This window comes from Cajanus cajan, chromosome 1 (assembly GCF_000230855.2).
Source record: "Cajanus cajan strain Asha chromosome 1, NIPB_CcT2T_4, whole genome shotgun sequence".
Taxonomy (NCBI): domain Eukaryota; kingdom Viridiplantae; phylum Streptophyta; class Magnoliopsida; order Fabales; family Fabaceae; genus Cajanus; species Cajanus cajan.
The window spans coordinates 11280277-11307398 of record NC_138517.1 but is presented as its reverse complement, the minus strand read 5'-3'; the positions used below and the strand labels follow the sequence as shown (position 1 = coordinate 11307398).

General features: G+C 29.8%; 2 protein-coding genes across 4 annotated transcripts; one reads left to right on the top strand and one right to left on the bottom strand.

The window, feature by feature from the left end:
- The first annotated feature begins 11658 nt into the window (after positions 1 to 11658).
- On the top strand, positions 11659 to 17963 carry LOC109799951 (mitogen-activated protein kinase 9). The gene is made up of 11 exons (XM_020360617.3): positions 11659 to 12007; positions 12750 to 13158; positions 13229 to 13356; positions 13511 to 13570; positions 14623 to 14772; positions 15004 to 15159; positions 15291 to 15428; positions 15518 to 15591; positions 16287 to 16400; positions 16687 to 16903; positions 17438 to 17963. Exons 1-11 carry the CDS (start codon positions 11990 to 11992, stop codon positions 17513 to 17515), a joined length of 1542 nt encoding a protein of 513 aa, XP_020216206.1. The 5' UTR covers positions 11659 to 11989; the 3' UTR covers positions 17516 to 17963.
- A 1756-nt stretch (positions 17964 to 19719) lies between these two features.
- LOC109799952 (protein IQ-DOMAIN 5) lies at positions 19720 to 24892 on the bottom strand. Of its 3 annotated transcripts, none has more exons than XM_020360619.3 (7): positions 24740 to 24892; positions 24254 to 24382; positions 23273 to 23509; positions 22608 to 22835; positions 22025 to 22138; positions 20992 to 21493; positions 19720 to 20229 (listed from the first exon to the last, which is right to left on the bottom strand). In XM_020360619.3, exons 2-7 carry the CDS (start codon positions 24341 to 24343, stop codon positions 20090 to 20092), a joined length of 1311 nt encoding a protein of 436 aa, XP_020216208.2. In that variant the 5' UTR covers positions 24344 to 24382; positions 24740 to 24892; the 3' UTR covers positions 19720 to 20089. The 3 variants fall into 3 exon arrangements, with proteins under 3 accessions (XP_020216208.2, XP_020216207.2, XP_082931033.1); XM_020360618.3 differs by having other exon boundaries at positions 24674 to 24865; XM_083074907.1 differs by lacking the exon at positions 19720 to 20229 and adding an exon at positions 20310 to 20906.
- Positions 24893 to 27122: the final 2230 nt, after the last annotated feature.

The window sequence follows — 27122 nt, the reverse complement described above, 5'->3', positions numbered from 1 at the left end:
AAAAGCTCAGCTTCTCCTTAGCTCAATCTTTAGAAAATAAGAAGAAGAGGAGAAAAGATTTGGTTTTAGCCAGGGACGAATAAATGAAGAGTAAAAGGAAGAAAGGAGCTGTGGGGACTTACAGTAACAGGTTTGTCACAAACATCTTGTGTATATCTTTATTTAAAATTAAATTCAGTAAATCAGCATAAAAACCAATTACCAAAGCAAAATGAAAAAAAAAAAAAACCAACAATGAAGAAACAATGATGGTTTTTAAGAGTATAATGATAAACAATAATGAAAAAAAAAACCTAGAACCATGAACATACCCAAAACCATAACAATAACCTAAACTCAAAAATATAAACCAACATAAAGAAAAATAAAAGACAAAAGCAACGAACAACATGATGAAGAACGAAAAACAACGATGAATATAAACAACCATGAACACACAAATGAAAAGATAGAAGTGATAGTAATGGATACCTAACATTGTTTTCATCCTTCGTGAATGTTCAAAATGCAACGGAGATGACTTCATGAACACTCTTTGGTATGCAACCCTCTTGTCTTCCTTTTTTCACTACACGGGAAAGAAAGAATGGGAACAAAAGACACTAACACACTTTTTAACCTCATCAAGTAAAAATATTCACTTTTATAAAAAGAATTTTTTATATATTCCAAAACGTCCCTTCTATGATAAGGCATGAAAAAAATATTAAATTTATCACATTATCATATAAATGGTCATGTATGCAACTATGATATATTTAATAGAGTATATATTATGGAGGGACAAATGTAAGTTACGATCGTCAATTTGGGAAATGATTTTTTTTAAATTTTTAATAGGCTTAAATATATTTTTATTCCCTTAAATTTAAGATAAATTTATTTTTAGTGTCTCAAATTTTAAACTATTATTTTTAGTTCCTATAATTTTTGAAGATATTGTTTTAGTCCTTAAGGTCACCAATAATATATTTGAAAGTGATTGATTGAGACAATTATGAAATATCAATTAGATTTAATATGATATTTTCACTGATAAGGACATCAATAGGTAAATTTTATGCAATAATATTTAAAAAAATCTCTAACAAAATTTGAGTATAAAAAATAAAACAAATTTTGTTAAAATTATAAAGTTAAAAAGATCAATTTTAAATTTGAGGAACTAAAAACAAATTTAATTAACTTAAATTTAAAAGATTAAAACTATATTTAAACTTTTTTTAATAAAATGAGAAACTAAATTAAGAACAAATAACAATTTCGGAGACAAATTTCACCATTTACTCAAATTTTGTTGTATTTTACTATTTCCATTCAATTGTCATGCAATTATAAACTTATAAATCTTCACACCCTGTGGTCAATTATTTAATTATTTCAAATAGTATATTAATTAAAACCTATCTATGTATAATTTTCTTACGCTTGAATCACTGAATGTTTTCTGTCATTGGAGTGAGTATAGAAAACGTATATAATTTGGATCTTTTTTCTGTTTAGACATCATAAGAAATTCGAGACAACCAACAACATTTGCACATAAAATCTAATAGAAGTCTGACTTTCCATTATGCGAGAACAAAACGTATCTTGGCCAGTTTATTTAAACTAGAAAAAAAGTGATCATTATATATATATATATATATATATATATATATATATATATATATATATAGAATGTTAATATACTCTCATCTATTTTTTAATTGAAATATGTTAGTAACTTATACCAAAATTTTAGGACAAGAAAATCACTCATTTCTTTTGATTTGGTTAATTTGTATAAAGGATATTATAGTAATTTAATTTAATTTTAAAAGAAAATAAAATATTTTCTCTCTCTTATTAACTTCATTTTCTAATTCATTTTTTTTCTTCTATTAATTAATTTTTTATTTGTTCAGAGAGAAAGGGGAGACATCATGAGAGATGAGAGATAAATGAGTTAAATAAGTAATTTAATAGAACAGAGATAAATAAGTTAGAGAAGAAATTTAATAGGAAAGAAAAATGTGTTGGAGAATGAATTTAATAGGAGAGAGAAATAACTTATAGAATGAAGTTAATAAGAGATAAAATATTTTATTTTCTTTTAAAATTAAATTAAATTACTATGATATCCTTAATACAAATTAACCAAATCAAAAGAAATGAGTGGTTTTCTTGTCCTAAAATTTTGATGTAGGTTGCTAACGTATTCCAACTAAAAAATAGGTAGGAATATATTAGTATTAACTCATATAGAGTTAATTCCCCTATCTATATAGAATTAATCACCTATACACTGTCAGTATAAAGTTTTTTTACACTAGTAACCAATTATATCTTTTAATTGTGCCATGTCACTATAAACACATTTACTTTTAACAGTGACATGACACAATTAAAAGATATAATTGGTTGCTAGTGTAAAATTTTTTTACACTGGTAGTGTAGGTGATTAACTCATATATATATATATATATATATATATATATATATATATATATATATGTATATATATATATATATATATATATAGAGGGGATTATAATTACACCGGTGTAACTTTTACTAAGTATTACACCACCCAATAACTTTATATTAAATGTGAATTTTGTAAATCTAACCGTTAGAATGAAAGTTTATATCATTTTATATGTGTATATCAAATTTTGTTAAAATTAAACAACAACTTGAAGGTAATCAAAGTGCTCATATTTTAATATATTTTGAAATGAATATATTACGTCAATTTTATTTTATAAGAATGAAGTATAAAATCATCTTAGATTAATATAAAATTTTGTATATATGATTACCTTCAAGTTGTTATTCAATTTTAACAAAATTTGATATACATATAAAGTGATATAAACTTTCAATCTAATAATTGAATTTATAAAATTCACATTTAATATAAAGTTATTAAGTGGTATAATACTTAGTAAAAGTTATACCAGTGTAATTATAAACCCCCTCATATATATATATATATATATATATATATATATATATATATATTAAGAAACATATAACTAGGGATGGCAAAATGGGCCGTGGCCCGCGGGCCGGCCCGCTGGCCCGCCAATAATTGGCGGGCCGGGCCTAGCATTTCAGCCCACCAACCCGCCAAGCCCGCCCCGCCAACCTGGCGGGCCAAATAGCGGGCTGGCCCATCCCAACCCGCCAAGCCCACATAGGTAATTTATTGATTTAGTGATTAGGCTAGTATAAATAATAGGCTTAATAAAAAAAAAAAAATTAGGCCCAATAGAGCCCATTTCCAGCCACAACCAAAACCTAAATCAATTTCAGCCAACAGAGAACATTTCAGCCAAAACGTAAATCAATTCCATTCCAGCCGCAGCCACCGAAGAGCATACCATTTCCGCATTTCGCGTGCTTTCTGCTTGGCTTCATCCAGAACAGGTGATTCTGTGCATACCATTTCTATTTTTTTCTAATTTTTCCAATGATGCGTATACGACTACCGGCCCCTACACAAGTGCTTATGTTATGTGTGCCTCCTGGTACTTATGGTAACAAGCAATGATTCCTTTTTTTATAATTTTTTTCCCATTTTTTTATTTAAACAAATTATATTTTTTTTCCATTTTTTTACAAAATATTTTTTGAGTATACGGCCCGGCCCGCCGGCCCGCCAACCCATCCTTAGACGGGACGGGCCAGCATTTTCAGTCCGTTTTTCCTTGGCGGGCCAGCCCGGCCTGGCCCATTTTTGGCAGGCCATTGGCGGGGCGAGCCAAAACGGGGCGGGCTGGCCCGTTTTGCCACCCCTACATATAACAGTTGTTTATTAAAATAATTTTTTAATAATCAGTTTAAACAAACATAAAAAGCTGTTTATTTATTAAAAAAACATTTTCTTTATAATAAATTTAAACAAACGAAGCTATTATCTAAAAGGGTAAATTTACAACCCTACCCAAAGACTCACAATAGTGTTTGCATTATATTATTTTCTCTTACATTCATATATATATATATATATATATATATATATATATATATATATATATATATATATATATATATATATGAATTTGTCTTCACTCATGTGAATTGAACATGTCCTTGCACTAGGGACCACCACCATGCCACGCAAACATTGTGATTGAAAAAAGGAACAAGTAGAGAACAAACTCCATAAACAAGGGCTAAGGGTATGAGACAAAAGTTTAGACAATGACAGCATGGAAAGGAAGGTCACAAAGCTTCAACATGGAGGAGGAGATGCTAGCAACTTCAAAAATGGCATAAAATACTTCAATTTATTTTACGTATTCATATTTAACATGTATTTGATACAATACTTTTTAATATTTCATCAATATATATTAATAAAATATCATAATCTTATTGACAAAGTATTTTAATCTTTTAAAAATATTATGAAAATTTTATCCGATCTCAATATTCTTAAATATTTCAATATATATTTATAAATTATTTAATTCTTTTAAAAAATATGAAACATCTAGTTAAATAAAACATATAAACATGTTTATTATAGAAATATTGACCCTTTATAAATTATAAATAATTTTTTTTCTATATAAATAATTTTAAGAAAGAAACAATATTAATAATATGATTCATTCTACTTATAAATAAGAAGTAATTTATGATGAAATGATTATAAATTATTTATTTTAAGTACATAATGTACAATAAATATACTTTTAATTTGAATTTATAAAATAATAATTATATTTATTATGTTTATAAATTTTGAACAAAATTATAATTACACATTTACTATATTTCATAAATATTAATACGCACAAAAATACATGTTATATATATATATATTGTATCTTATATATTTTTAAATAATCATATTATTATATCATATGTGTCATATCCTATATGTGACACCCTCTACCCCACATACAAATAATAAAATTTGGAATATCACAATCTTTCATTTTCTAAAATACTAAACATGTTCAGATAGAGAGCACCACATTCATAACTTAACAAATAACATAATCAGTGGTAATTATAAAAGAAATAAGGTTAAGGTTTTTGAAATAATTTAACAAAAACAACATCCTAATTTAATCATATCTACGCCCCGATGTCACATGTCCTATCAGAGCAAATTCCAACATAGAAACCTAAGCTTCATCATCAACATCCTCAGCCTCATGCTGATAATCACTGTATGACAGTCAAAGAAAACAATACAAGAGAAAAGGGAGTGAGAAACATCTCACCCTGACTCACAGTGTAGAAATATACGTCGGACAGCTAAACACAAACAAAACAGGTATAACATAGATAAATTAATAATAACATCACATCTCACTCATCCAAGACATATCAATTTTTCATATGACATTAAAATGCACATGTATGGACACGAACTACATTTTATCATATGCATGTGGCGCCAGTAACATATCACATGGCATATTGCCGCTAGCAATACACGAAGAGTAGTCTAGGAGTACATGCTAGGTCACACCCTCTGCACACTCTCACTAGAAGGACATACTACCAGAGTCTCGTCGAGATATCTAAGTCGTGCAAGATACATCCCATGCACACAATGGGCGAGACTGGAGCTTACAAATCGAGTTATCCCCAAGGACTAATCCCCAAAGCTTTTACACTTAAAAACATTTATGCACATGATGCATGTCAATCAAGACTCTATGCATCCTCATATCACATTATCATGTCTCATTTTCATATCACATAGTCATGATCACATTTCATCACCACATTTCATCATCATATTTCATCGTCATAACTCATCATTATATTTACATTTCATTGTCATATCACATTATCACATGTCATTCACAATTTTCACAGAGCACTTTAATCCATATTAAAACTTGTCTATTTTCAAAATTAAACACATATTTACACTCCATAAACATCAAGGAACACAACAGAAAACTCATAAGATAAAACATAAAACATTTAAAATTTGTCTGTTTCTCATAGGGTTTTCACAGGAACCTACAAAGCACTGTAATTACAATAAACATCTTATCATATAATTGTCTCTTACAATTACAAAGGAATTCCCTTAGGGTTTTCTATAGGAACCCATAGAGATATTAAAATTATACATTTATTTTTAAATAACATTTAAAAATTTGTCTACTTCTGATAGGGTTTTCCATAGGAACCCACAAAAATCTCAAATCATACAATTACAATTTTAAAACTGAAATTAATCATTCATTCAAGCAATTCATACAATTAATTACATACAAGAGGAACAATAGATGAAACAGATACAATTGGGGAAAATCTCTCATACATGAGCATACAACAAACACAGGATTGGAGGTCAATCCCACTACCCAACATACATTCCCACACCCAGAGCAAGGTTTCTCACTCCCTCCTTACCTCGATAAGCAGGAGCTGAAACCAAAACAAGACCTTGCTAATCTCCTCCTCTAAGTTCCCCTTGGTCTTCATCCTACGCAAATTTCATATCCAGAACGACCCGTTCTCAAATCAGAACGGCCCGTTCTGGGATTACATTAACCCACTACGTCCACTTCTGGAACGGCCCATTCCAACTTAGTCTTTTTAGGCCATTTTAGTAGTCTAGAACGGCTCGTTCCAGTTTGAGAACGGCCCGTTCCGGGCTACTAAAAATCAAAATATTACAAAAATAATTTTCATAAATATTCATTATCAAAATACTAATAATTATTAAAAACCTTTAAAATATTCTATAAAACTCATTAAAATAACTATAAGAACATAATCTCCATAAATATAAAATAAATAATAATTAACTATTTACCAATAAAAAATTTAGAATGTTACACTATATGTCTATTATATCAGTACATCATAAGTATAAAAGCTAAGGTTGAAAACCATGGCCACCTTAGTTTCATGGAAAAGCTTAGGAACTCCATCATGGAGCTTACAACCTCCAAATTGAGACACACACTTTTACCATAGGAAATCAATCACATTCAGTTCCACTACCTAAAACTTTCCATGATTAATTTTCAGACCTCAAATCATCTCATATACAGATGTTTCTTATCTATAATACCTTATATATATATATATATATATATATATATATATAAAATATAATATAATATAATGGATCAATTATGGTGTAAGCTCTTACATGCATTTTTATTTTAATCACTGAATAATTAATTATTAATCATCAAACTACATCAATCATTATTTAATTGAAATGTTCTTAATTTATTTCATTTGTTTAGAAAACACATGTTAGGATAAGATAAGATGTGGATGGAAAATAATGTATTAAATAACTTTATATTTTTTATTCATAGAAATTATGATGACACAAAGTTTAAATTTAAGATCTTGTGTATAATATCTCATTCTCTCATATCAATCTCAGTAATTTAATGACTTTGAATAATGAAGTTTTGTAAATATAATTAATGTGATATTATTTTTCATTTACGGTACATTTTATGAAAAAATTAGCTGAGGAAAAGATTTTATAAAAAAAAAAAACGAGTGTTCAATGATTGTTTTTGTTTTTCAGATGATATATAGAGCCATGGGAGCATTCGATAAAGATGGTGGTGGATCAGGCTCAAGCTTTAACTTCATTTCATTGTACATTATTGTGTCTCATTATGTCATGGGCACATGAGAGAATCCTCTCTAGCCATCTTGGAAAACTAATGAATAGTTGAGAGATTTTGACAAACTCTAATGGTTTTATTTATTCCCAAAAGACATGAAAACTCCACATGACAACTATTGTCTTTGGAACATCCATGTCTAGACTTAGATGTGACTAAACCATATGACAATTCACAAGTCATTGTAGCCATAGGTGATGTGGAGACACATCAAGCTGTTAGAGGGAAGAAATGGCTAAAAGATTGAAGAAGAGACATTGCCAAGAGAGTGAAGGGAAAAGAGAGGAAATGACAAGGGAACCAAAACATGCAAAACAAAGAGGAAGGGGAAGTTCACCAAAGATGAAGAATATGGATAAAGAAGGAAGAAAATGATGGCAAAAAATCAAGTTGTACTTATACCGATTAGTTAGTTTATAGTTTTGAGTTTACTGTATTTTTAATGTCTAGTCATGTTTTCAAAGTTTTTAAGCAATGAAGATTTATTGATTTTATATAGAGATACAAAAGATTCATAATTGAGTGTTGAGATGTAATTTTGGAGAGTAACCATGTACTACAAAATAATTAACTAATTTATATTATATTCATCTATTTCACATTCAATATTTTCTAAATTATTTGATGGTAAACTTTGTAAGTTTCTTAATTTAATAATTGTAAACTCTGTCATGAAAAATGAAGAGTCAACCTAATATTGATTGATTCCTGTTAATTGGTGTTAAAATAATGTTTAATTAGTAAAAGTGAAAATCATTTATTATAAATGTAAATTAATTTTTACTTATTAACTTTTAGAGATTAGATAGACTGTTTGAAAAAAAATGATAGTATTTAAATCATTTTAAGTTTTCTTCTTATAATTTATATCATTCACATCTGTCACTTAACATATATGATTAAGCTTTACTGCTTCATATTATAGATTAACAGTACATTGCATCCTAGCGCATATTATTTTTAAATTTGTTTTCTTCTACAATAATGAAAATTGTAAATAAAAATATGAATTTTAAATGAATGAAATTTAATGATGCATTGTTTTTATAACTTTCTCTCCCATGTTTCCCTCTTTCAATTTCTTAGTTCCTTTGTTCAAGACCATGTAAATTCATATGTATTCATGAGAAAAAATAAAATAAATAATATAACTATCTTTTGTTGAGAGTAACACTATTTTGACTTTCGAGAAATTTAGAACCAATGGTCTTTTAATAATATAATTAGTTTCTAAAGATGAAAATGATCATTTTATAATAATTTGATGAGAAAAATATTATAAATAATATCTCCATTAGTTTCTAAAAAAGACAATGGTCATTTTTGTTTTAAGACGAAAATTATGATCATTTAATTATGAGTTTTCATCTTTTAAATATAAAAATAATATTTTTCATTCACTTAAAACAGATTTTTTTTTTGTCATATTGCATTCTCCTAACAAGTTAGGAAGAAGGGTCCAAGGATACTAAAAAGTAGCTAGGTTTGTAGTTTAACTAACACCATTTCCCTCATTATTATTTGGTGGGTCACAACATTTTGATAACTTTGTTTTGCTGGAATCAATTATCATAAGACTTTGTCCGAGTTAAAGTTTGTTGAATGGTGAGGAAAGAGTTGCATGCCAAAAGTCCCTACAATTTTTTAACAAGTGGAATGTTCAACTTTATGGATTACAAATTTGTTGAACTTAAACCAGCATGCTTTAATCAAACCCCTTGTGATGGCATGAAAAGACCTAGGGAGGTCTTTTCAAACAATAATACTTATGATGTAGATAATAGATAATGTACGTGTTTGGATATTATTCAACAATCAATTATACTTCTATTTTTTTCTTCTAAAATTCATTCGTTTTATACGATAGAGATAATGATTACAAGTTTCAAAAAGTAAAAACAAAAAAAATTAGAAAGATTAAAATGAAAATTTATTTTATTGGAATATATTTAAGCTTATAATACATGATGATGAGGAGGAGGAGAAAAGATGAATATATATATTTTAATCAAATTTTTATGTTATAGTTGAATGAAAAAGTTTATAGGTGGATATATATATGTAGCATATTAATGATTAATGATGAAAGAGAAAGCATACATGGTGATGGTGGACTGTGAAGAAAGGCAATGTCAACGAAAGTACCAAACATGACCGAGAGGGACCCTTTTCACTTCAGGTATTTTGCCATAAGGCTAAATTTCATTTTCTCTAATATAAAAATATAGCTAAAATGAAGACAACTAATATTTTCTAAACATATATGCTCTAAATATTCAATATTAATAAGAGTAATATAATTATATCATAAAAGTCGACATTAAGTGTTTGAAAAAGTGATGAAAGTTAGAGTATTTTGATAATTAATTATAATTATAATGATTTTTTTTGCATAAATTTATTAAAAATAATTTTAGGATATTTAATTTTGTTTAAATGAAAACAAATTTATATAATAAATTAAATTTAGAATGAAAAGATATTTGCTTACATGATTAAAGAACAAAAATATTTTTCAAAAAAAAATATTTGCTTTAAAATTGTAAATACTTAAAAAAAAAATAAAACAATTGAAAGATGAGATTATAATATTTTCAAATATGTTCTAAAAGTACATGTGGAAAAGTTTTTTTGTTTTTATTATTTTATCTTCTTTTTTTTTTTGGAAAAAAAGCTTTTTGTAAAAAGAGTTATATATTTGAGAGAATAATTTAAATTTGTAAGAAAAGAATTTCTGAAAAAAACCATTATTTTCATAGGAATTAAGCCAATTATATGTATATATAATTTGAAACTTATGATTATTTCTTAACCATTTTTCTTTCAGAGCTTTTATTGTATCTAAAATAAAACTGAATATTTTAATTTTTTAAGTAAACTTATTAAAAAAAGTTATTTTTAATTATAATTGATTATATATATAATAACCTATTATAGAAACAATATAGTTTTTATGAATGGCTAAAAATAACTCTAACTTATGCTCCTTAATCACAAATTAATTTATGTTCTAGACATATAGTGTAGTCCAACCAAACTTTATTCTTAAAATGAGTCTAAAGCTTTTTTAAGTATCTCAAGTGATTTTATACTAGTACTCTTTAATTAAGTATTAACATAGTCTTAGTTTGGATATAAAGTCCTACCACTTTATACTTTTAACACTCTTTTAAATATATTCTTTAATTAGTTAAAATTTATTGAAAAACATAAAATTTAATAGATCTCACAACTTATTTAATGATTTTCTTTCCCATGATTTATAATTTTTAATAAATTATAATGAAAATGAATGAGTTAAGAAAGTGTATTACAAGCATTCCTTGTACTTGTATAATTAGAGTTGATTAGTAGGAATGATATAAATAAAAAAGATTAAAATATTTTTAGTTTTTATAGTTTTACTAACTTTATATTTTAGTTTTTATAGTTCAAAAGAAATATTTTTAGTTATATATTTATCTTTCTTAATTCTTATAATTTTTATCATTAATTTTTTTTTAGCATTGTGCATTTTGTGCTAATGTGATAGATGTTTTTAATTCTTGTGAGTAAAAAAAAGTGTTTCAACAATAAACATTACATGTGACATTAAAAAGAGATATTAAGTATTGAGAGATCTAATAAAGTAACTCTAGTAAAATAAATTTGATATCAAATATGCAAAATTTAATTAATACCTCTATCATGTCAATATAAAAGACACAATATTATAAAAAGAAATTAAGGACATAGATTAAAAAATTATAAATATAGAGATTAAATAAATTTATCTTAAATTATAAAGATTAAAAAAATAAATATAAAAATTTAAAAATATCATTTTAAATTATGAAGACTAAAAAATAAAATAATTAAATTAAAAAAATTAAAAAAATATTTTAACTATTAAAAACCTAAAATCTATTGGTATAACTCTGAAAAATATTATTAAAATACTTAAAAAATTCTGTGAAGAAAAAGGAAGAAGGTTTAAAAGCTATATCTAAAATCTAAATTTTGTCCTAAGCAACAACACTACATATTTTGCTTCCATGTTTTGCGCAGGCTTGCTCGGGGCTGAGAAAATTCCAAAAAAGGAAAAAAAAATGAAAGAGACAGTTGAAAACTAAGAAAGAGAGAGAAGCAATGGTGTATTGGAGTGGCGCAGATTGAGGAGTATATGGGTGGTGGAGGAGGATGAACACTCGTGGATGGCATTCCTCGCTTCTTCCATCCTCACAATTCTATTAACTCTCGCATTCATCATCACAACAACAACATTGTCCTCGTGAGACATTTGCCTGCCCAGTTGCCCAACGTTCCCACTCACCAAATCTCTTCCTTCCACCTTCTCAAAGTGCCCAAAGGCTCCCACTTCTTCCATGGATCGTAACAAAAAGGTCTCTTTTTAAAAATTCACTTGTTTGTTCATAAGATCGTGACTTTTTTGTATTTTAGCTTATTTTGGGTGATGGGTGCTGTCCAAGTTTCCTTTTTTTTTTTCAACCCTTTTTTTGTGCTTGTTTGGTTCTTTGCCATTTATTTAATCTGTGTTGGGTCTTGTGTGTGTTTCATTTTTTAAATCTTGCATAGAGCTAGCCATGTTTGGTGTCATATAGAATCTGGTTTATGTTTTGTCTGAGAATATTGAAAAGGATGGGGGAGTATTAGAGAGATATGATTACAGAGATTGTAATTGATCTCATTTGGTGCTTCTTTCTGGTTATGGTTAAAAACTAAGAAATAGCTTTTGGCAATTATTAAGTTAGCCTGATCATGGTGAACTTTCCTTTTTCTTTGCTATGTTTTCCTATAATTGGGAAATGAAAGAGGAAGAGGCATGGTTAGCATTAGCATTAGCATGATCTTGATTTATCTTAAAGCTGGAGTTTGATATGCTATCACGAATCCCGTATGATGTGAAGAAGTGCCAACTTTATGATAAGTGCTAGATTGTCTGCTATTTGACTTTCCCATATATATTCTAACAATGCTTCCTATATATGTGTTTTGCATCTATTACAGTATTACCATAGAACTTGCGATAGGTTGAAAGACAAAATCATATTAAGTTGTGGTACTCAAATCATCTTTACATGTTATTGCCTCTTTCTACATAATGGTTCCTGGTTTATCAAACAGGGTGCACCGGAGGTAGAGTTTTTTACCGAGTATGGAGAGGCAAGTAGGTATGAGATCAATGAAGTGATTGGCAAAGGGAGTTACGGTGTTGTGTGTTCTGCTGTTGATACTCATACTGGGGAAAAAGTTGCAATTAAGAAAATCCATGATGTTTTTGAGCATGTGTCGGATGCCACGCGGATCGTAAGAGAAATCAAACTCCTTCGCTTGCTCCGACATCCTGATATAGTTGAAATTAAGCATATAATGTTTCCCCCCTCACGACGAGAGTTCAAGGATGTCTATGTTGTGTTTGAGTTGATGGAGTCTGACCTTCATCAAGTAATTAAGGCAAATGATGATCTTACTCCTGAGCACTACCAATTTTTCTTGTACCAACTTCTTCGTGGCCTGAAATTTATACATTCAGGTATCCTTGTAATTAAGTCCTTGACTTTTGCAGATAGTGATATTAAGCTAAAATAATATTTTTCTTACAGCTAATGTGTTTCATCGTGACTTGAAGCCAAAAAATATTCTAGCTAATGCTGATTGCAAGCTAAAAATATGTGATTTTGGGCTTGCTCGAGTTTCATTTAATGAGGCTCCATCAGCTATATTCTGGACCGTAAGTATTCTAGCAAACTGTTGCACTTATTATTTCTGTTCTGCATCTTCCTTTTAATATTTTCAGCAGGAAATTGCCATCAAATTCATTATTTCTGTTCCAGAATCATCCTTCTAAATCATTTTGCTGACTGATTTTACCTACTCTTACCAAGGACTATGTTGCAACTCGGTGGTATCGTGCACCTGAGCTATGTGGTTCTTTTTTCTCAAAAGTAAGCTTCTTGTATTTTTTGCACATTGCCCCCCTTTTCGGTAGTTTGTGACACGTACTTAAGCTGTGATTGCTCCAAATCTGATTATGCTTAATTATATGTGTTAGCGATAGCAATCAGATTCTAAGAGAAGAAAATAAATATTCAACACACAAACAACGGTTTAACAAGGTTCGGCAATGTGCCTACATCCTTGGGAGCAAAGTGGCTGTGTTTCTATTATTAATCGTCAAAAATTGGGTTACATCAAATGTATATAAACTATGAAAAGTGGCTGTGTTTCTATTAATTAATCATCAGAAATAGGGTTACATCAAATGTAAATAAACTATGAGGACATAGTCCTACACTCCAAACCAATTAGTTTGTAATCCAACAAATAGGTGGTCTAAGTCCGAATTGCTTTACTCCAACATGTGTCTATCCATTATGAATATGAGTCATGTATTACCGTGCACACCTATGTACAACATTATGATATAGTCCAGTTCTCTTTTTGTATCTTTCAATTCTGAATATTAGCTTGTTATGCTTATATAATACTCTCTACATGAAAATACTTCTTGAATTTAGAGTTAGAGTTAATCTTCTACTCTGTTCTTGTTATATCTATGTCAATAATTTCCATCACAGATACTTGTTTTGTCTTCTATTTTTTCTTATAGATTATTTTTTGAGAGAAAGGAATAAGGTACAACAACTAGGGGAAGATAAAACAACCTCCAAAATAACAAGAACTATGTAAAAGAACTTAAGAATTGGTAGTTGTTACTTGTTAGCTATATATAAAGGGATTGTGATTTATGGTATTTTTACTATTTTTGAGCCTCATTTTGTAGTGTGTATATAGTTTATCAAATATCAGTTGCTACATATATCATATCTGTCACTTTGTTTTAGTTGATTTTTCATTATCCCTTTGCAAACGCCTTTTACACACTAGATCATTCGCCTTGTCAATCCTCCTCTACCTGGGTCGTATATGATATATGAAGTTGAATATACTTGCAAATTGCAGTACTTGCATAATTTTACATCATTGTCTTTTGCAGTATACCCCCGCAATTGATATTTGGAGCATTGGATGCATATTTGCAGAAATGCTTAATGGGAAGCCATTGTTTCCTGGAAAAAATGTAGTGCACCAATTGGATCTTATAACTGACCTGCTTGGTACTCCTCCTGATGAAACCGTTTCCAAGGTCAGTTTATCCAAATCTGTTCTGCATTTTGTAACATCAACAGGAAAAACTAATGAATGTTGTCATGGCTAATGAAATTAATTCTAAGCTTCTATTTTCCTGTTCTAAAATATTTCATGTCTCATGTTTTTAATATCTACCTTATAATTTGTTGTAATTAGTGTTTTTCATGCTTATTTTATTTCCTCTCACATGTCCTCTTGTTAATAACTTTTAATCTTAATTTTACAGATTCGAAATGAGAAGGCTAGAAGGTACCTTAGTAGCATGCGGAAAAAGCAACCCATTCCGTTCTCCAAAAAATTTCCAAATGCAGATCCATTGGGTCTTCATTTGCTGGAGCGATTACTTGCATTTGATCCTAAAGATCGTCCAGAAGCTGAAGAGGTTGATCTTCAGTTAACTAGATAACTACCAAAGGGGAAATTTCGTTGAATGTACCAAATGAAACCTCTTTAAGATAATTGTGCAGATAATTTCCAATTTTCCTTACTTTTTTGTTATGCCTGTGATTGCAGGCACTAAGTGATCCTTATTTCAATGGTTTGGCAAATGTTGACCGTGAACCGTCCACTCAACCCATTTCAAAGCTTGAGTTTGAGTTTGAGAGAAGAAAATTGACCAAAGATGATGTTAGAGAGTTGATTTATCGTGAGGTATGTCCATACATTTCAATGACTTGCTTCAATTTATTGTCTTCTCTGTGCCTTGGTAATAAATGAGTTAATATATTTGTACCGAACAGATTTTAGAGTATCATCCTCAGATGCTCGAAGAATATCTCCGTGGTGGAGAACAAACAAGCTTCATGTATCCAAGGTAGGGCAGTAATACTGACTATTGAGAAGTTCACTCTATCTCTTTCTATAACTGGTTTTCAGATTTCTGCTAGTGATATCATATGAAGGTTTTTAAACAAACTATTCCCCTAAATATGTATTAGTTCTAGTCTTGACTATGGAACTCATTCTATTACTTAGGAAGTGGTTTAAAATCAATTCTATAAAAACAATTCCACCAACTGTAAACTAAACAGGCACTTGGCAGAACTTCTACCTTATCCCAATGATTATTTGTATGATTTTCATGATTCATGGATTGTATGTGAAATATATGGCTTGATGTGTATGTGAAAGTAGATGTGCTTGGAAGGCTTGTCTATCCTGCCTCTAGGCACGCCCTTTCATAAATGAGATTGAGCCAGCTTTTATGATATGCTTTGATTTTATAACCATTGTCAGGATCCCTTCTATACATTTATTGTTGTTGCACCCAAGTTCCGATAGATTTTCTCTATGTAATTTCCTATACAGAACTAGAGAGCTTCTCTTATCAAAATCATTTGGCATGCATATGTAGTTTTTGTTGATTCTTGTATGTATACGTTGAGTATTGAGAAGCAACTGATGGTTGGTTGTCTTTTTTCTGCATGTCATCTAAGAACTGTTAATATGGGATCTTTTAAACCATTGCTTGCTTGTGATTTTAATTATTTTTGTGTTATCTTGTTGCAGTGGAGTTGATCGATTCAAGCGACAGTTTGCACATCTTGAGGAGCATTATGGCAAAGGTGATCGAAGTGGTGAACGAAGCACTCCATTGTTGAGGCAGCACGCCTCCTTACCTAGGTAAGTTTTGGTTAAACATCTAGGTTCCTAGACAGTTTCTAGATCTAAACTTGGTGAACCTTTTCAATTGATTGATTTGCATGCAGACTTGCACACTATCAACAGCCTTTTTGTCTTGTTCTTTTGGAGGTTGATTTTATCTATATTTTTTATTACCATCATCATGGGCTTTAAAGATTAGTATTGTCTTTACAATGCTGATAGATGAGGCTGGTAGTGTGAACTTTGTCTCTGGTATCATTTAAGAGTCATCATGCATTGACTATTTCAATTTACATTTTTCCAGAGAGCGAGTTCCTGCTCCCAAGGATGAAAATGATCAAAACAACGAAAATGCTGGAGCAAATCTTCAGAGTCCTCCAGGGTCTGAATCAATAGATTCTGGAAACTCAGATGCACAAAATGGACCCTCCAGGCCAAACTGCAGTGCACGCAGCCTGTTGAAGAGTGCCAGCATTAGTGGTTCAAAGTGTATAGGAGTGAAACAAAATAAAGATTCAGAGGTAGTTAACTCCCTTTTCAGTGCTGTCCATGTATTTTGTGAAATGGAATGGTACTAGCTGGAATGCTTGACTTCAGTAGAATATCCAATAATCTACTAAGCACTAATATTTTCATTTGCTTTACGTGTCCGCATCCTTATCTGATACTCTTAGATACTTTATTAATACGTAGCTATGAAGTATAAGCATGGAAACCTTTAAAAAAGGTTATGAAAATCCAATTCATCTACATATCAATTCTTGGATCTGCAAAATTGGGATTATATATTTATTACGTTTTATGAATTTTTATGCATCTAGATATATATCTTACATTTGTTGTATCCTATATATTTTTAGAATAATCGTATTGGATCCTATACCTGATACACGTATCCTATATGGGCATCATAGCCAATAATTCATTACGATTTACTTGTTCCATCAAGTATGCACAATAGACATCTGCCTTGAAATGATCTATGTTTATTTTCAATTTTACTCTTTGAATACATTTCTCTTTTGATTATGTTGATCCTATTTCTATTTCCATAGGAGGAGGAGCCACTTACAGAGGTCAATGATGAGACTCTGGATGAGTTGACACAGAAGGTTGCTTCCCTCCATGCTTAGTTCAAACTTGATTCATGATCTTGATCTAACTTTCCTCTACGCTCCTTCCACAAAAGAAAAAAAATGAGTTGTTGCATAGAAACCCTTCACAATTTTTTTGAGGGTAGAAGCTAGCTATAGGACTCTTTTGTATTGAACTACATTTTGTATTACCAGTGCAGGTCATGCAAGTATATATTTGTGTAATAGTACTCATTATTGCAGCACAATGTATTATAGTACTTGTTTCTGCAACAGGTAGGGATGGTGCCAACTACCTTAATTTCTTCTTGTGAGAATTTTAGCAGAAATTTCTCTTTATTTGCATGTCCTCAAAGGCAGCACAGGATGCTTGAAACTCTTGTCATGCATATTTTGAAATTTGAAAGCCTTTAAGGTTCATGTGTAATTAGTCATGACAATAGATATTTAGATATGATATTAGTGTCCATTTTTTGTATTTGTGTTATACCTGTTCCTAAATCCATACTTGCTTGGGAAAATAATTTTAGTTTATTCCCATACTTTATGGATTGATACCTAGAATGTATTTAATTAAATTTAAAATCAATTTAATAAATTAATCACAAAATATATAATGTACATCTATTGTTTATAACAAAGAATATTTATATAAATTCAAATAAAACATAACGAGTTTATGAAATAACTAATTTATAAACTTAAAATTACTTTTATTCTTCAAGACATGTCAACGAATAAGATATTAACACTAATTATTTATAGGGATTTGTGAAATTAAAATAATATCTTTTTAGGTTAAAATATCTTTTTTAGTTTATATAATTTTACTTATTTTATCTTTTAGTTTTTGGTTCAAAATAAATTTTTAGTCTTTATATTTACATTTTTTAATATATTTTTTTGTCCATATTGTTAATTTCTTTATAACCATTTTCATGTGAGTGAAGTGGATTTATTAAATTTTTGTGGCAATGATGTATGAGTTTTTGGACGTGTCGTTTAATGATTTATTAAGTAGTTACCAATAATTTGATTATTCATTTGAATCACATTTGATTATAGTAAATATTGACTGTCTTTAAAATCATTCATATTTTTCGAATTTTTCCTCTTAAACCATAAATCAACACATCATCATTCACAAAATCAAATGTAACGTCACATGAATTTAATAAATCCATTTCATTCGCACAAAAACGACATTAACAAAAATTAATAGAGACTAAAATTGAAAATATAGGGAATAAAAAAGTCTTTTAAATTATAGAATTAAAAGGTAAAGTTAGTGAAATTATAAAAACTAAAAATATATTTTAATTTTTTTAATTATATAATGTTGTGGGATATATTTGTTATATATAATGTGTAATATTAATTTTTATTATAATTTTAATGTATTGAATAATATGATAATTAGGCTATATGGTAAAGTACTTGTATATGTATTTACTTTTATAATTAATATTTTATCATGTACAATGATAAAATTTGATTTTATATAACAAATTATAATAAGTAAAAACTTTTTACATGTAAAAATTATATTATAACTAAAATTTATGTGTAAAAGTATCTGTATATGCGTTTATTTTCATATTATATGGCATTATGGGAAACTAAGCATTATGCTTTCTAATTATCTCCTTAGCAAATGACCGATTTGGAAGTTTGTGTGTGATTTACTTTGCAATATGTTGAAACCAATTTATGGAAAGGCTAGAGCTAATTCATTGCATTGTAGTTCATACAGAATGTTGATAAATAGCTAATTGGGTACATTAATGCAGTGCATTATCGACCCAAAAAAAGGAAGGACTGGTTTACCATTGATGACAATCAGAAGTTTGTTTTTTATTTTTTTCTGCGATGACATTCAGAAGTTATTGACATAATTAGAAAAGAAAAAAATATTGCGCTTGGATTGATACTGTTCTGCTTCAAGACATTAATTTAATTAGTACAGTGATTCACCAACAACAATTTTTTTATTCATTTTTTTCTCTTTATTTCTTGTCACATTACTCATCTTATACAATACATCTTCCTCTTTACATTTGATAATATGATAAAATCAGGAACTATACACGACCAATTAGAAGTCATCCTCCGTATGACTTTTAAGATTATTATAAAAAATAAATTTATCATGACAATTTGTAATTAAATAACAGTTTTAAAAACTTTTACACCATCAATGTATATATTATTTATTCAAAGTATATACGTGTAAGTAAAATGTCTCACTCAAGAATAGCTGGCAACTTGCATAAAATGAAGAGGAAGGCAATCATACATCGAAAAGTGCACATTTGAATATAAATACATCATGTTGTCGCATAACCAACATTCTTTTTTTATGACTAACCACAACAAATATTGCATAATTACAACAGACATGTAGCAAGCAAGCAAATTTGATTCCCATCACACCCCATGCCAATCTCATCCATAAAATCATATCAGCGTCTTTATGGATGAACTTAGTACAAAGCCATTATATGTACAGAACGACAAATGGCCATATATCAATGGAGAATAGAATAATTTCCCTTATTTGGGATTCTCGAAAATGCATACCCGTGTATTATTCACATCCTCTCTTCCATTGAGCTATGGAACTGGTTTTGTAATATTCACATCTTTTCCTCTATTGGGCTTAGGCTTATCCCTGCCAGCTTTTTGTGTGCTTAGCGTCCCTTTCACATTAGTTCCAATAGGAAGTCTGGTTGTTTGAGATCTAGGACCACTCCCTGCTTATAACAAATAATATTTAAAAATGGCCGGTTCTATTCTAACATTATCCAACCAACTGGGTTTTCAGATTGCTTACTACTGTACTCTTTCATCAACAAGAGTTTAAGAAATGAAGATGTTTACACAAAATATCTGATTGAAATTAAATTGCAAATTAATTCCTTTGGGAGTTAGCAGAACATCAATGATCTCATTCTGTATAAGTCGGTGAAGTTATTTCTGAGAGTAAAATTTAGAACAATGGAGAGATCAACCTATAGTGAATACAGTGAAAGGGTTTTCTACGGCGTTGGCCAACTTTTGAAAGTTGGAACGCGCAGAAATTTAGGAAAACTTATCTACAATATTTCCAGAAGAATCGACATGGAATGTAGTTATTTTACAAATCTTTTCATCTTTAATGTAACTCTTGGAAATGATTGATCATCTGCACTTACCAAAAACCTTTCAGGGAAAAAAATTGTGAAAAAAATAGCATTGCTCTTGTAGCAAGTATTCATTTAATCAATTTAAGGTTTTGGGTCCTCTAGAACACAGGCCGACATCAGTAAATGAGGAGTGAATGCACTAGATATGATTCCTCCTCTAACTTTAGTTGCCAATTGCAAACTCGAACTCCGTGAAGTACAATGCAACGATTTAGGTTAGTTAGTCTACCTATATTATAGTTTACCTGATAATTTTTCCAATCCATGAAGCAGCTGTCACATGCCAGTGTACAGGTAATAATAAAATGAACAGAAAGAGAATAAACTCACCATTGTTTGGCAGAGATAATCGATTTTTGGCCTTCTTATCTGCCTGTGATGTTCTTTCCTTGGGGTTTGAATGAGATCTTGATTGAATTCCAGGTTTTAAGTTAGCTTCTTCAACAACATTTTCAACATCTGCTTTAAAATTTGGCTTGACAGGCTGTGTGTCTGATGTTTCTACCGAACCTGCTGACTTACTTGGTGCAGGTGAAGAATCACATCCATTGGAAAGAATGGGACCAGTTCTCTGACTTGCAGGGAGCGGATGCAAGTTCGATGAAAATGGTTTCTTGTTATTGTTAGCAGGTCTTAACTGATGTGCTGTTCCATTTTGACCATCCTTAGCTCCATTTTCATGCATCATTAATCCATCCCTCAGATTAATGTCAACGAAGCGATTCTCCCAAGGACGGACAGCCATCCATCTTTCCAACCAATTCCAACCCCAGCTACTTTTATCTGGTTCAAATCCAGAGGAAACAGGCTGTTGCCTTGATCCTGCCTGCCACTGCCAAGGGGAAATTTGAAAAATCTTACAACAAGCTTGGGGAACAAAACGATGTATCCAAGGAAAATGGATAATGCACAGCTTCTGATTGTGTGATGGGGATATTGTTGGACAAATCCAAGTTCATTTCACTTCTAGAAGTTCATTACCACGTTATAACATCATCAAGTAACCGTACTATGTTATGCTATTGATATTACAAGTTATAAAAGTATGTCGCTAAACTATGTTCAAATTTATTTCATATTTTTCTTTTTGGGAAAAAATAATTCTATTCTTGGTACTCTGTTCTTTAACTCTACATACAAACTTGTGTTTGAGATGGACAATTCAAAAGCTCAGATTGAATTCCCTAGCAATATCTTATGTCACGTGATGAAGAATAGCTTGAAGGGGAATGAGGGCCTACCAATAAATTAAATGAAAAATAAATTTCAGATATTTCTTATTATACAGGTTGCAGAAAAATTTCACCAAAGTATAATACTCACCACCCACATGGTTAAACAACAGACGCTATTGTAAATTCACCTGATGAGCTAAAGCATATGCCATGGCTCTCTCACGTTTTGCTGCAGCCTCCTGCCTCTTCAATATTTTAGTCTGAATTTCTTCAACAGATCCTACACTATCACACCATCCTTCCTGTATACATGATTATAAAAAGTTGAGTTATTAATCGCTATTATTAAACTATGAGGTGCCTCAAACAAATAGTTTGATAAGAAAACTGCAATTCAATTAACATTGTATCATAATAAGCACTAAATTGTGGCATTTTGCAAATACAGTTCTTTATGGAATTACTACCTTTATGAAAACATTTTGAGAACAAATAGGATGCATAGGAAACTAAATCAGAATGGTATTATCATAGAAACTTGTTTTGGATTTTGTATGTGATAACTTTTCCTCTTTGCTTCCTTACTTCCTAGTTCTTTCCATTCGTTCTTTTCAATTTCTGTCAAGTTCTAGCCGACAACATTTCTGGAAAGGAACTATTAAACTCATCTGAGAGGCTCTGGGACTTCATAACTATAATGAAAGAGACGATGATATTTTACAAATAAAATAAGTAATGTCACTTAAAGAGCATTAGTCCTTAAATCCTTACTTCTATTTCTCGAACTTGAACTTTGTTTGGAAGCTTTTGCTGAAGTTTCTGTTGTGCTGCTTGAGTTTCCAATGACATGCGAACATGCCTTGCCCGAACTCGAGCCTGAACCCTTACCAGAGCTTGCATGCAACGGAGTGTTATTGCAGCTTGTTTTCTCACTGCATAGCCTCTTACAAGGGCCTGAAGTTTTACCACTCCTTTCAAAGCTCGTAGTGCTCTTCTGGCCTGATACATAAAACACAACTTTCACATGGCCAAATTTGTTGGCAATAAAACTCCCAAAAGAAGATTATTGTAAGTCTCAAAAAAAATACAGGAGTGATACAAGAAAGAAGGACCCTCAAAATAGATCTGAAGTACATTTTGAAGAAAACCAATTAAATTCTAGAAACATAACATCCTAGAGGTGGATAAATCACTTTTGTCAACCACTTCAATGCCAAAAGTAATTTCAGAGAATAAATAGACTCCTGAAGTACAACGAGAGGGAAAAACAGAACTCAATGGAATTTGCCAAAACACTGTCCTAGGCTACAGTCACATCAAAACAGAAGAAAAATGTATAAGGTAACAATTTCAGTTCAGATACGTATTTTCTTTAGTAAAATATTTCAGTTCAGCTCATGTCAATCAATTAAGCCAAATTTATTGTGGAAAATTACCAGAAATCCTCGAAATGCTGTTTGAATGCGTATTGCAGCCCATTCCTGCCTATTTTGATGATTATGATCGGCATCATGTGCTTGTTGTGAGGTAGAAGGTGAGCAATGTGCATCAGTGTTTGTATGTCCATTGTTGTCTCCAGTAGGTTGAGTAGCATCACTATCAAATTCGTTAGGAAGTTTACCATCATCAAATTCGACAGAATGCTTTTTCTGATCACGATACTTGCTAACCTTCTGATCATTGAAAGTTAAAAATTAATTGCACAATATTATCATTTCTCACAATATGCAATGTATAGTATTTTTATGCAGGAGTGGGACCAGAAGAATTCATTTGGGGTGGGTGCAAACCTTGAGTGGTAATGTGGCATCTCTCATATGCTAAGAACACCACTTCCTTGAGTGGCACTCTCATATGCTAAGGCATTAACATTGCCCTGCCATCGGGGTTTGGGGAATGCAGTATCCCCCTTATTACCTAAAATGTGGGTCCACCGCCGGTTTTAAATGCTACTAAATTCAATTTACTCAGTTTCATAAAGGAAAATTCCTTGAGCAAACTAGAACTGAAATCATCAATAACAAAACTACTTAATCAAGGTGAACCATGCGAACATTTTTTGAAGAATTAAAATGACTCCACTAAACGCCCTGATTACAGCACTTTCAAACACACAAAGACAATACAATTTCCCCAAATCAATTGAAACCCAATCCAAGCAACAAAAGTTATTTGCTCCCTCCATCCCATTTTGTTTGATGTTTTAGCACAAAAAAATAAAAATTATTGTCATTTTACAATCCCAATGAAATGAAGCATTGAATATATTTATTTATTTTATTAATTATGGAATGACAAATGAAATAGACATACACACGAGAGAAAATCTAACACAAAAGACAAGGGATATATTAGGAAATTACACAATAATCTTTATGAAATCTAAAATGTTTAGAGACACGGAAAGATCATCTCACATTTCCAATCCCATCCTTCTCTAACGAGTCTGGCTTTTCTGATTTCTTTCGACCCACCAATGCCTTAATCCACTTCCCTGAGACACCCATAGTGAGAGCAAATTCACTTTATCTCAATCTAGCACAAACCTGGAATCAAAGGGCAAATTCAATACCAAACCAAAGTAGTTGATCATCATCACACACAATCTCAACCATCCTAATTACCAATCACGTATGAGCAGAGTATCAAAGCAAACATAAGCATAGCTGATAAAATCTATATTACATTACTAATTATGATTGGCCTAATTTCTAGGTTTCTTTCCAAAATACTCCTGTAGTATGGTAATGGATAGATAAGTTATAAATAGAAGAACATGGTTTTCTCAGTTATATGCAAGCAATAGTGTTATAAACAAGTTCAGATAATTCTAAAACCTAGAATCGGAAGGGTTTGAACTTTGAAGCGCAGATCCAGAATGTAAGAGTTGACACAGAATTCACCTGAAACTCATAGAAAGAGAGATTGTCACTGAGCTAATTCACTGAGTCAAATGCCGAGTTCTCATTCACACAAACTCTCTCTCTCTCTCTCACTGACACACTCTGCAATTAGTTTCGGTGGAAAACAATAAAATACATAAGGAATGTATATTTAATTTAATAAGTAAATAAACCCTTAATTTTTTTGAGGTTTAATTACCTATAAGGTACCTACAGTGTCATAAATTTTACTCCCGTCTCCTAATAATTGTTCTCTTATGGTATTTTATATAGATAAAAAAATTAGTAAATAGATAAAAAAAATAATGATAATTTTATAAAATTATCTTCATAATTAATGTTCTTTACTATAATATAATATAATAATCATTTTTAAAAAATATTATAATTTATAAAGGAGTATAAATAGAAAGGTGATCATTAATATTGTATTAAAAAATTAATATGACACATAATTAAGATTTTTTTTTTCAAACCAACATTTATCTACATTAAAAAAAGCAATAATAAATATATCATTATTATTTATACCTATTCAATACTCATAAAAGTGGTTATATGAGTTAATTTATTTTTTTATTCAAAGTTATAACTAAAAATTAATTTGTATTCATATTACTTGCCTTATAATGAGTTAATTTAAAAGATTAAGAACTATTAAGAACAAATACTTAAATTTAGTTTTGAAAGATTGTAAGATTTTTGTGTGATATATGATTTCCAAAATTTTAACTCGGTTATACAAGTTAGTCATTTCGTCAGATACTAACTCTATTAATCTCAAAATCCTAAACTTTGTTAGCCTCAAAACCAATTAACAAATAATTGTCATGTTGACACATATTCTCTTTTCTAATTGATTATTCTTTCTCTTAATCATCTAATATGAACAATAATGTAAGGTTTTGGTACTTTTCAATCAACAACAAACACTTTGTCATGTTTAAATGTTTTGGGCTTGAGTACTTTGATTAAAAAAGAAGGTTGTTATTGGATTTCATAGGATTTTCTGTAGTTGAATTTTTCTATCTCATTCATCCTTAATTTCTCCATTTGTTTTGACTTCATGATTAATATTGTAAACCCTAAATTATTAAATTTGAGGTTCAAAATGAGTAGTCATTCTGAAAGATTTCAAGCAAGAATGCATTGATTAAATATGAGTGTTTTTACTATATTTAATAATCACAAAACTCCTTTGATAGAAGTGGAGAAGAGCCTTCTCTTATTGTAGAAACATGACTCTCTTGAGGGCTTCACAAACAACCAGAAACCTAGATAATTTTTTTCACTTGTCCCTTTCCAAGGGTATGATAGTCATGTTATTAATGTTTCAATTTTTCTGAGTTTTCTTTCCTTTTAATGGTCTGACATTTGCGTTGTTTTTACTAGTGTAGAATCATTCAAGTAACTACAATTTCTTTGGCGGGCAAATGGACAAAATGAACAGAGCTCAAGGGATGTGTTAAATGTAGAGCAAATTACAACGAAACAAATATGGAAACTTAAATGTCACTTAGTGTAGATAGATTAGTGATGGAGTTAAAAATGTTGAAGATTATGGTGTTCGTTATCTTTATAATTGTTATAATTTTAGGTTTAACTTGGATTGTGTTTATGATGGGATATAAGGTATGAGTGTATTTGGCCCATTATGCAAGTGGCATGACTATACTGAAATATAAAAGACATGTGAATTATATTATGTATGTTATCTTTTTATGTTATATGGTTAAATTTAAGTGTCATTCATTAGCTTAAAAGATGCAGACCCATGAAAATTATATTCTAAGAGACAAAATAATGGATGATAAATATAAGAAATTAACAAAATAACATTAAGGTATTGTCCATAACTGTATACACATTGAAAAAATACATATAAATAAATTGACATCCTATACCCAGGAATACTCCCCCTTCTATGTGCATTCTAACAAATTAGAGGGAGCTATTTACTATATATATATATATATATATATAATACTATTAGATATTATAAAATTCAATAATGTAAATATTGTTAACGGAATTGTAAAATTTGTCAAATGAGATTTCACTTGACAAATTTTTTTATTTGTTGGTATTTACCAATATTTATATTATTAGAGAATATAAAATCTAATATTATTATACATGAGTTTCATATGTTTTTAAGAAATATGAGCTCAAATTAGATAATAACATAACTAAAAAAATAACATAATTGAAATTTGACATCCGGACATTAGTTAGGAAGTCATTTTCTATTATTAATTACATTAGTGATTTAGATTCTTTTCTTAAAATTATTTTAGTATTAATTTAATATTCTTTATAATCACTTTTGAATTTAGTTTTGTCATTTTAGAGATTCAAATTTAATGTGATATATATTTCTACT